Raw genomic sequence first — 12274 nt, forward strand, 5'->3', positions numbered from 1 at the left:
TGGACCCCACGCTGAACCTCACACTGGACCTCACGCTCAAACAAGCCAGAGTACAGCAGAGTAACGGGCAGTAACAGCTGAAGAAAACACTGCTCATCCTGCTGTTCATTGGGATGGTCATCACTGGTCGTTTACAACAGTGATTCATCAACAGGTCAGGGATCAAACGGGCTAATAACCAAATCATGTGCGTCTCCTTGCCTTCATACTTGGACCAACTCTGCTGTATCTGTCCGTAACAGTAGGACATGAGGACACCCTGCAGACAAAAAAACATCCATGCTGCCTCTAAAATCTGTGGATGATTTTTACATGAATGCTTTTGCAGAAAACCACTTAGACTTTTTGCTTACCACGTTAAGGAACTGGATGACCACTTAAATGGCGGTAAACCATCAACAAACCCTCTGTAAGTTTCACAATGACTGGTGGGGGTTTCAAGGAACATAAACGATGTAGGCTGGTGAAGAGGTGCCAACAACCTTGATGGAAGGTAGAAAAATAGCAAAAAAAATAAAAAAAAAAAAAAAAAAAAAAAAAAAAAGTCATGGTCTCCTCTAGAGGCCAGCCACTTCAACAGGGGTCGAGAGCTTTTCATCACCGCACGGCACCCTGGTCATCCGATTGGTCGACCGGAGGAAGAAAGCTGGACCAGAACGAAGGGGGAGATGCCGTACAAACTGAGCACTCAGGAAATGCACACTTAACAAGAGGGTATTGGGGTGGAAGAAAGAAAAGACAGAAAAGAGAGAGGGGGGGGGGGTTGGAGCATGGGGAGAGAATCTCAGAGCTGAAAGCATCAGCCTGGGCTTTTATTAACCAATAACATGATGACTGAAGCAGCGAGCAGGAGAGGGACTTGCTTCTGCCGAGCGCCAGATGGGGAGAGACGGCGGCAAAGCGGATTGGTCCGTGCCAGGCCCTTAAAGGACGTCGCTTAAGTGGGTCCTAAATGAGGTCAGCGCTCCTCCAAACACCCTGGCTCCACCTCTGAAACGTCCCATGATTCCGTGCGACATAAGAAACAGCATGCAGACTTTCTTTTTTTTATACAAAACACAGTTTATTGAATTATCAACAACTGTACATATCTTCAGTGACAACACAGTTTGCTACATACTTTGGTGTGTGTTTTGAGACGCAACATGACTTGTAGGGGGGGGGGGGGGGGGGTCCATGGGGGCGGGAACAACATGGTGCAACACAGAAGTTAGTCAAGTCTGCTGCATAAGGGCTTGGCTGATGTGCGGCGTCAGGATGGGCTGCAACACCTGATCTGACTCTGTGCTTTTCTCAAACGCGACTCCACGCCGCCCCCGAGGACCAATCACAGCGGCCCCGTGGAGCGAAAAGGCAGAATGGAAAATGCACGCCGACCGAACCTTTGTCGTCCAAACCGTGACAGAAACGCCGTGTCCTGCTTGTACGCTAACGCAACAAAGTCAGAGGCTGAAGCGAGAAGCCTCCTTCTGTTCATCAGATGGTACAGTCCCCCCTGCACACCCTCCCGTCTGTGCTTCAGTTGGTACAGGCCTATCCACAGTGTAGTCCCTGGAACGCTGGCTACACACCTCCACAACCTGGACACTCCCCTCAGGAGGAGGCGCTAGAAGAAAGCTGTGCCATCCAGTGCATGAGCTGCTCGTCCTGACGAACATCAGAAGAAGCCTGAGGTGGTGCTCACGGGACTGGAGCGTTCCCACACACACACACACACACACACACACACACACACACACACACACACACACACACACACACACACACACACACACACAGGAGGGGCGAGGGGCCGATGATCCACAGGACATTTTACAAAAAACAAGTCCGAAAGGCGATCTAGCTCCAATTTTTTTCAGAAAGGGAGTGTAGGGTAAATTAGATTTCCATAAAAGGTCAGCTTGGAAAATGAACTTCTCGAAAGACAGAGCGAAACAAAAAGGGGGAGGAGATAGAATATCCTTAGAAAATAAATTCTAATCTAATTTCCAAGCCCCAGTGGAAAAACTAAGCACTGAGTATAGGGGGTGAGAGACAGAACCATCACACGTGTAACTGGACACCAAAATATAAATCTATAAAAGGCCTTTTAATACTCCATTATGTACACTTTTCACAGAACCTCCACATGGATAAAGTTTCAGAAAGAAGCACTGCTTCACGCCGCTATATGGAACATTCTCACCATTAAAAAAACCCCCATAACAAAAACTGACAAGATGCAAAAGAAAAAACCCACGATGCCGCTCTTCTAGTGACATGTGACCTGTGCTGCGGAGGTGGTCCAGGGAGGGAGTGACGCGCATTAGTGGCTCAAGGCTGTCCAGTTCAGTCCAATCCAGCCCAGCCCGGTTCAGTTTAGTCCAGCAACTAGTCCCGGCTGTCGTCAGTCCGGCGGTGCGTGAAGGAGGGGGCGACGGGGGGTAGGAGTGAGACAGGAGGTCAGGCAGACAGGTGCTGCAGGAGCGTCCACCCCGTGTCCACCCCTCGCCCGATCGCCCCACCCATGCTCCTGATCTCCAGGGCTTCTTCACTCCGTTACCTCTGGGCCTAGTAGATCACCTCGTACACTGTAGCTTTCTTGTCGCCGGATCCGGTGACGATGTACTTGTCGTCAGCAGAGATGTCGCAGCTCAGGACGGACGACGACTCCTTGGACTAGCACACGAGACACACAGCAGGGCGGGACAGAAGAAGAAGAAAGTCAGTTCTATGCAATAAAGCCATCAACACCTCACACACGTCTATCTGTGCAGCTCTGCCAAACGATGCCTTCAGTCAAAGCCCTAACACCACCCCCACCTATTGACTAAGCATTGTATACACACACACACACACACACACACACACACACACACACACACACACACACACACACACACACACACACACACACACACACACACACACCTACTTCTCCCAGTACCACTGCATTAGCTCTTAGCCGTGCACCGCCAGCTTTAAACACTTGAAGGTTCATCCTTATTTACTGGCGTGTGGTGGGCGCGGCGGGAGGCTGTGTGGCTGAGAGGGCCCACATCCTGCCTAAGTGCCTGGCGCCCTGGCACTAACGACACGCCCAGGGCCATTTCCGCCTGGGATGGCCCTGTCCATCAGACGGAGGTCGCTCCGCCCTGAGAGCACAGGCGCTCCACCCGCAGGCTTCCTGCAGACAGCCCGTATTGATCTCAGTACCTGGAAAATGCTGGCACCGTAGGGAGTCCTCCATGCGTTCAACAGATTGTCCTTTCCAGTGCTCACGAACCATTTACCTTGTCGGGACAAATCAAACGTAATTAGAGTGGGGTGAGAGAGAGAGAGAGAGAGAGAGAGAGAAAATTGAGAGGCAGGCTTAATGGGAGTGGATGGTCAAAGTTCTGCTGAATGGAGAAACGTAGTTCATGTGTAAACATCAGCTCGCCCGCTTCTTGGAAACGAATTGAAAGCCAGAGGCATGCAATTAAAGTGAACTCCAAGACAGGCGTGCCATCTCACGTCATTAAACTGGACTTGTGCCTTTTCCATTCAGCTTGATTCACTCTTTAGCCAATGCTGGTCTCCGAGCCCAATTAAGCAAGGTCATTCCTGTGAGGCTTAGCGTCTTACCGCAGTAGGCGAACTTGAGGGACAGCACGCAGCTCTCGTGCAGGTGGAGCTGGTACTTGTCGGGCTTGGTGTGGTGGAGCACCTCCACGTTGCTGCTCTCCATTCCCACGGCCAGCCACTCGCCCGTCGGGCAGTAGCCCAGCGAGAAGATCTGCAGAGCGAGAGGAACAGGCAGTGAGCGTGTGTGTGTGGGTGGAGGGCGGTGTTGCTGTGGGTGGAGCAGCGCGTGAGGCCTCACCTGAGAGGTGAAGTCATGTTGCTGCAGCTGTCGGCCCTCCCTCAGGTCCCACGAGCGCACCGTGTTGTCCAGACCACCCGTCCACAGCTTGGTGCCATCGTGAGAGATGTCGATGCAGCTAGCGCCATCCGTGTGACCCTGGAACTGCCTGCGATATTCGCAGTCAGATGTGGGCGATATGATTACAATACATATATCACGATACTACATACTGGTGATGCATGATTCCGATATTAAAATTTAAACTGCACTCTGCTAGCAAACCAATACAGTGGGTGATCGCGCAGCTCAGTGTAACGGCTCTTTCTTTAAAAGTAGGACATAAAAGTATGCTGCTGGATCAGTTCCTAGAAGCACCGGCATTACCCGCAATATGCTTTTAACAGTATACCATGACAAAGTCAGCGACAGTGATAAATCATCGTCGTCATCCGGCCCATTCCTACAGATAAGTCAGCAAAGTCGATTACGCTTGACCCCAGTTACCAAACGTGCTTGAAAATTACCTGACGAGGGTCTGGTTGTGGAGGTCCCAGACGGCGATGTTTCCATCGCTGCAGCAGGAGAAGCAGACCTTGGCATCGGGGCTGATGGCCAGGGCGTAGCAGGCGGGCGCAGACGACGTCAGCTCGGCCTTGATGCGGGGCGTCTGTGAGGCCAGGTCCCAGATGGTCAAGGTGCTCGCCTCCCCGCCCACGATGAGCGTGCGCCCGTCCGGGAGAAGCTTGCACGAGCGGATGTAGTTGTCGCGATTCTGCCCCCGGAGGAAGAGGAGGATACGGTGAACCCACACACAAAGAAAATCAACCAAAAAAACTAAATCCAAAAAAGTGGTGCTGAACATTGGCGCAAGGCAGAGGAGACGAATCAGTTTATGTATTTTGAATGCGATTGCCCTCCAGGGTACAGAGGGCGCTGTGGTGCAGGGTGCGGCCCTCACCAGGCAGTCCAGCTGGGACACGGGGCTCTTGCTGCCCGGCTGGCTGATGTCCCAGATCTTCACGCAGCCCTTGCCCCCCGTGTAGACGTGGCGGGTGGGGTTGCTGATGGTGACTGCGCACACCACCTCGCCGTGGCTCAGCGTGTTGATCTGGCGGGCGTGGCGTGGGATCCCTGGGCCAATCAGAGCGTCCGGGGGGAAAGGCACGGGCTGCATCTGCCCATCAGCGCTGACGTGGAAGGAGTAGGCCCTGGCGGAGAAAAACAAAACACTCCCCTTCGTTATTTATTCAGCAGGCCGCAGCATGACTGCTGACTGGAGTGGGCTAATTAAATCAATTAGAGCAGCGAGTGAGTGGTCCGTAATGGAGTGGTGGTTATTAAGAGTGGGGGGAAGGTTGTGCTGTGTGCCACTCCAGCAGTGGGTCTTGGTAAACAGCTCGGGGAGGGGGACGTCATCTCTGTGGGACACTTACGGCTTTCCTCCGGAGATGGAGGTCAGACTGGCGGGGAGGCCCGGCGGTCTCATGTGAGGATGCTCAAAGCCCGCCTACGAAAGAACAGACAAGCCGCCATTACTCACTTCACACTGGCCACACACACACACACACACACACACACACACAGAGACAGAGAGAGAGAGAGAGAGAGAGAGAGAGAGAGACTGACTGATTTACTTACGATGGGTGTGCGTCCGTAGGCAGCAGCCGCAGCCGCGCTCATCTGGGGTGAGATGTGCAGGCCGGCGTAGACCCCGGGGCTGGTCAGCGAGCCGTTCATCTCGTGGTGACCCATCATGGCGAAGGGCGTTGGGTAGGAGAGGGGGGTGCGCAAGGCTGGGGCAGCTACGGAGACACACAGAGCCAATCACAAATCAGCAGGCAGGAAGGGGAAGCGGGCTCAGGACGGGACCACCTACCCTGCTTGCCTGCCTCGAAGCTTAGCAACTAGCACACCGCGCGTCTCAGACAGCTACTCCCAGCTGTCAGCTCAACGATAATCTCCGAGAAGAGGCTGACGTACTTTTCTTCTCAGACTTATTTAGGAAGTCTAGATTCGAGGTGTTTTTAATCTACTTATGCGGTGTACAGGAGAGAGGAATTAACAGCCTTTTTCCCCCGGACCTACTCACCCAGAGCCTCCATGGAGGTCTTGCCCAGCAGGGGCCGCAGGCCCGGCGTGGTGCTGGTGCCCGGGGTGGGCGCGTCGCTCCGTGGCGTGGGTGTGTTGGACTTGAGACCAGGCGTGGATGATTTGTCATTCTGCACGTGTGCGTAAGAAAGACAGAGAGAATGAAGTTTAAAAGCGGGGAAGAAGTAAGATGGCATCAAGGCAGAAGATTTGAGTGCCAGCGAAACGTAATCCAATCCAATTCTGACAAACCGGCTACTCCTACGGAGCTATAAACCCCTCTATTTATCCCAAAACCCATTACTGCTACAATGGAGATGAGGCTCATTTTATCCCATCCCCCGCTTTCCCCTTTAATCTTTGTGCTGAGGCGGAAGAGTTTGAACGGGTAAAACGCATCGAGTTATTAGCGAAGAAGACATGACTGATCCTGCTATGGGGACGCATTATCCCCGACATTTACAGACGTATTTAAAGCCAGGCCTGGAGAAACAGACATTCACTCCTAAGCCATTACAAAGGGGGGAGGGAGAGGAGCGCAACAGAGAGAGAGAGAGAGAGAGAGAGAGAGAGAGAGAGAGAGAAAGAATGAGAGAAAAAGTGAGGGAGAGAGATGGAGGGAGAATCTCTCTGGTGCGGGACTCGATAGCTGACTGCTGCTGGTCTTTCCTGTTAATGACGGCTCCTGTAATTCTGCTACAGTTCTACAGGTTCAGATTCAGTCATGAGTGGACAGTCTGGGAGAGCACAGAGCACCAGCAGGCAGAGGGTCACGCGTGTGCGGGGTTAAACACGGGGCGCGCGTGCGGGGTTAAACACGGGGCGAGTGTGCGCGAGCCCTTACATGTCCGTGTTCCTTAGTTTTGGAGGAAGGTGTGCTGCCAGAGGAGGCCACAGAGGCGGGGCTATTGGGCGTGTCCTTCTTCGGGGGGCGGGGCTTGTCTATGCCATTTTCCGGTGGGGAGTGGGCGGGGCTTGCTCGGGGTGTGGCAGGGTCCTACGAAGGCAAGGAGGTATTCCAGTTATCTGCTTCCGCTCTGCCAAACAGGTTTGTCGGAAATTGATCGTTTGGCGAAGCTCCATGTGTAAGAATAATCCCCTCACCTCATTCGAAACGTCGACCACAAGATCGTCACTTTTATCTCCATCGCTGTCCTGCATAAAAGAAGAGGCGGTGAGGGGGGAGGGCAGAAACGTGCGTGTGAGACCCGGGAACAGGCAGGCGGGCCCAGACACTCACATATCTGCTCATGCTGTCCTTCTCCTCCATCTTGCGTTTCTTGGAGTCCAAACTGTAGTCAGAAGAACCTACGGTGCTTCTCGCTACCCGGTCCGGAGGCTGTCCGATGGAGAGATGGAGTTGTTCTGAACGGGGGGTGGGGGGGATGAGAGGAAGTGATTAAATGTTATCCCACCATGACGACAAACCCCACCCAGCTAGGCGCAGAAAAAAATGCTGTAATTAAGGCATTTGTTTTTGAAAGTAGAGTTTATTTCTTATTTGTTGTTGAGTAATATGGGTTGTGACAACAAGTATTAATTCGAGACAGATGTAAAAACAGCTGCAGACAGAATGACAGGTACGTTGTAGCTGTTGTGGATTCTGAAATGGATCCAAGATGGAAAACAGCAATGAATAGGGGGAAAAAAGAAAAAGAAAGGGAGGAGGGGACGAACAGTGTAGCCTCTTTATCAGTCCAAAACCGCAAACTTCACAAAGCCAGAAGAGCGCGATTCATTCCAATCAGACGCCTGCAAAGCCCTCCACAGGCCCAAACACAATGTGCTGGAACTGGCCAAGCCGTGCCGTATCTAACCACTTGCCCTAGACTAACACACAAGAATGTGCTGGCTACACAACAGAGCAGACACAGTTAAACAGTCCAAAGAGAGGGGCTTGTTTTCACAGTCTGCCTCCACCCCACCCCCCACTACACCCCCCACACCCTCTTCCCCGTCCCCCTCCTCCATCCCTAAAAGAGACAACAAACAGCTTCAGGAAGACATGAGCAGTGCACTAGTCCTGAACAAGGGCTCTTTATCTGGGAGCAACCAGGCTTAGACTTACTGTGTGTGTGTGTGTGTGTGTGTGTGTGGTGTGGCCATGTAATGGCCATTGATTGCTGTAGCGTGCTTGGGCACCTACTGCCTCTGGCCCAAGGATGTGGGGCTGCTAGGATACAAGCGGCCCTGCACACAGTCCTCCCTCCTGCTGTTAGCCTACACAGCCCTGCCTCCCCACCCACCAGAAGGCGCTTTACCTCCAGGGCAGCTCGGACCACTGAGGTGCGAGTCTGCACCCTCCAGCTCACGGCGTCTGGCTTCCAGCAGAGCGAGACGAATGCTCGCTCCACAGAGGTGCCCCCGTGCTCTCAAAAACAAGGCGGACCTCTGCGAGTACCTGGAAGCTCCGCCTCCGAGGCCGCCAGCCCCCCCGTCACAAGGAGGGGGCGGCGGTGAAGTGGAGGGGCCTTTGTGGAGTGTTCTCTGGGCTTGTTCTCAACATAATCCAACGCTGAGAGCTCTCTGGGGCTTCCCCACAGCTCCCAGTGCGGCACGGGGCAAAGAAGCCTCCTAGTTCATGGCAAGTGTAAAAGGAAAACAAGCTGAGAAGTGAGATGAAGTGGTGGACTGAGCAGACAGCCTACAGTGTGTGTGTGTGTGTGTGTGTGTGTGGGGGCCCTGACCTTTTAAAGAGATGCTTAGCGTGACTCATTAAACAGAGCCACCACTATGCTATCAGATGACCTGGGACAACAGCAGCCACAACAAGCTTGCAGGACTGCTGGTGCATCCTCTCGTTGCACACGCACTCGTGCACTCTCTCTCACGTGCTCACAAAGATCACTAACTGCGAGAGGAGCTCCTCTGCCTTCAGACATGACTGCACCCATTGAGGTCTGGCTGAAACGTCAGAAACCCAATCTCACCGCCACAATCAGCCGTCGGAGAGATTTAAAGCCTCCCGTCACATAAATGCTTTTTACAAGGAGATGAGAGGCAGGGAAACAATTCCACCGCCTGTGTTCATGCATATTTATTGACCCATAAACGGGTTGGGGGGGTTAGTGGAGGTAAACAGGGACAGGACAGCACAGGAAAGCAGGGAGAAAGAGACGGGGGGGGGGGGGGGGGGCAGGAGACGGCAGGACAGGTGGGAAAAAGAGGGATGACTGAAAGATTAATCAGTCATCTTACTATTGTGATGAAATTACATAATCGCTCTATATCCACACACTATGATTTAGGCAAATCCTTATCTGTGTGGAGATGTGAGCATTTATATATATAAATAAATAAATAAAAACCTTCATTTCCCCATTAGTCACTTTAATGAAAGCAGATTAGTGTATGAAGCACAACTTGCGCGCGTTTGAGGCAGAAGGAGGTTTGACATTTACATTAATGGAAATGTTCTTAGGCGTGAAACGGGCCAAGAAGCTCTTTCATGCAGAAAGAATGAGGGACAAAGAGAGACAGAATGAGCCCAAGTGAAAGAATATGAGAGTATGGGTGAGAGAAAGAGCGAGAGAGATAGAGAGAGGAAAAAAACGCGAGAGATCGAGAGCAAAAAAAGCGAGAGAGAGAGAGAGCGAGCGAGAGAGAGAGAGAGCGAGAGAGAGCGAGAGCGAGAGCGCGAGAGAGAGCGAGCGAGAGAGAGCGAGCGAGCGAGCGAGAGCGAGCGAGCGAGAGAGAGCGAGCGAGAGAGAGAGAGCGAGCGAGAGAGAGAGAGCGAGCGAGAGAGAGAGAGCGAGCGAGAGAGAATGAGTCAATGGGAAAACTGGGCACTCTCACCGTGCTCTCTGCAGTCATTGGATTCAATGAGTGTGAAAAATTGTCCAGAAACGCAGAAGAGAAAAACAACAAAAATCAGCCATAAATCACTAAGATTGTATGATTTTATAATCTTGCAAAACACCCACAATTTCAAACTTTCCCCTGACAAAGCTTCTTCTCGGTAAACATCCCACCCTCCCCAAACATAGGTTTGCATGTATAAATGACAAGCAACACGATGTACACGCAATATTCCCGCCTACAGCGCTCAAGGGGGTCGTGGTGTGTGTGTGTGTGTGTGTGTGTGCGCCCAACGCTCACCTCTGTGCTCCAGGTCGTGGTGGTTCTTCTCATCCTTCACGGGCAGGTGGGGCCTGGCCGCCCAGGGCTCCCAGGGCCAGCAGGCCGGCCCCAGAGCCTGTGACCGGGGGGATGCCGGGTGGCTGGAGGCCCGAGGGGTGGGGGGGGCAGGGCCACGGGGCCGTGGGCCGCGTGAGAGAGGTGCTGTGCCTGGAGCTGCTGCTGCCTGCGGAGATGGACACACACACACACAGACACACGAGTGGGCCAGAGCGAACAACACACCAACATGGGCACAAACTGCATGTGGGCCTAAGTGAACCACACACACACACGCAAAATGAGGGGACCAGGGCAAAGCAACACTTCCCCGGCCCCCCGCAAACGCGTGCGCGCACACACACCACACACACACACAAAATGAGGGGACCAGGGCAAAGCAACACTTCCCCGGCCCCCCGCAAAACGCGTGCCGCGCGCACACACACACACACACAAAATGAGGGGACCAGGGCAAAGCAACACTTCCCCGGCCCCCCGCAAACGCGTGCGCGCGCACACACACACACACAAAATGAGGGGACCAGGGCAAAGCAACACTTCCCCCGGCCTTCACGGAGCCTAAAAGGAAGAAGGTGAAGCCCATGTGAAAGAAGAGGAACACAAACAGGTACCGGATGCACACGCATGAACACACGCAAGCAGGTCAAGCTGTTCTCTAAGGCATGCTTACGAGACAGCAGCCATTGAAATGTTGTCAGCTCGTAGACTTTTACACCCACCTGCTCCTTAACCTCATCAAAATCTGGACACACACACACACACACACTTCATTCGCAATCCGGGGTCGGGCAATTCACAAAGTATGAGTCATCCGTGAAAACCAAACTTCCAAACCACTCCAGTGGCAGCTGGGCTAAGCTTCTAAGAGTGTGCAAGTGTGTTGAAGTGTGTCCAAAATATGTGTGTATGAGTGTGTGTGTATGTGTGTGTGTGTGTGTGTGTGTATGAGTGTGTGTCGGCTGCAGCGGCCAACAACCAGGGGTCCCGTTCTGGCATGTATTCAAGCCTGCATACACCCATCAATATTTGAAGGGCTTGGGGCTGACAGGAGTTAAAAGCCTCTCAGCATGGGAAGTGAGGCGTTTAGAGCAAAGCTTAAATAATACTTAGCACAGGCCCCAGTAAAGGGGGGGTCCTCGATTTATGACTACGCTCTGACGGGCTGAATAATTTAGCTGTTGTTATGGCATGTACCTCTCTGCCACTATACAGACCTCAGCTCAATCAATGACCATTTATGGCCATCCGCAATGAAGTCTCGGGTGTGTGTGTGTGTGTGTGTGTGTGTGTGTGTGCACGCGCCTGTGTGTTTTCTTTTGAAGTTAAAAGGGTAGGTCTTATTGGCTAAGTACAGCAGGCATGGAGGTACAACCTTTCAGAATTATTAGCAGGTCATTAATGCCATGCCAAGAGTAAATATCAATACTAAAGGCTTATTTAGAAGGCTGGAATGCTCCTGAAGCTTGCCCTTTCCAGAGGATAAATCATTATTAAGATGTCCATCAGAAGCTCCAATTCGGGGGCGACTATAATTGCTAACAGCTTTGGCGATTATTTGCACAGCTGGCTGTATATTGCGGTGAAGAGCCCTGGAGAAAGACTGGACCATGGAGGAGCAGACACCTGGGAGGTGAACCCACAGCCCTGGGCCCTCCACAGGACTGCAGAGCTGACAGGCTGCTTATGAGACGACACACACACACACCACACACACACACACACACACACACACACACACACACACACACACACTGCTGGAACATGAGAAAGGGTAAGAACGACGAGGAGATGGGATGAGAATGATTGATGATCGTGAATGATGATCAACGTGTTGGTTCCTAAGCATTTTTATGTTGTACATGTTCAAGTCAGTGTGAATATACAGGGAGAAGTGTTGTGTGTGTACACGTGGTTGTATGCACATACGCACGTGTGTGTGTGTGTGTGTGTGTGTGTATGCACATACGCACGTGTGTGTGTGTGTGTGTGTGTATCATGAGTGCTAGGTAGTTTGCAAGTTATAAGTGTGCAAGAAAATGGGTGTGAATATAGGAGGGGAAATGAGAATGAGAGAGAGAATGTGTGTGTGTGTGTGTGTGTGTGTGTGTGTGTGTGTAGTGTCTGCAAGCTAGAGAGGATGACGGACCACAGGGGAAATTAAAGAGGCAGTTGATTCACGGGGGAGGCCCTTCCCTGCTCAGTCTGGCTAATGAGCCACTG

General features: G+C 52.4%; 1 protein-coding gene across 1 annotated transcript; it reads right to left on the minus strand.

The window, feature by feature from the left end:
* Positions 1–1081: 1081 nt before the first annotated feature.
* Positions 1082–10430, minus strand: tle3a (TLE family member 3, transcriptional corepressor a). Its single transcript, XM_076997320.1, is given in 20 exon segments — positions 1082–2658; positions 3196–3272; positions 3607–3757; positions 3845–3992; positions 4351–4598; positions 4785–5034; positions 5260–5333; positions 5465–5628; positions 5916–6045; positions 6759–6911; positions 7019–7069; positions 7155–7223; positions 7225–7242; positions 7244–7279; positions 7750–7766; positions 8316–8488; positions 8746–8818; positions 10013–10061; positions 10063–10171; positions 10173–10430. Coding segments are annotated over 20 exon segments (2223 nt in total). The 5' UTR covers positions 10298–10430; the 3' UTR covers positions 1082–2550.
* Positions 10431–12274: the final 1844 nt, after the last annotated feature.

Source organism: Brachyhypopomus gauderio, chromosome 2 (genome assembly GCF_052324685.1).
Source record: "Brachyhypopomus gauderio isolate BG-103 chromosome 2, BGAUD_0.2, whole genome shotgun sequence".
Taxonomy (NCBI): Eukaryota; Metazoa; Chordata; class Actinopteri; order Gymnotiformes; family Hypopomidae; genus Brachyhypopomus; species Brachyhypopomus gauderio.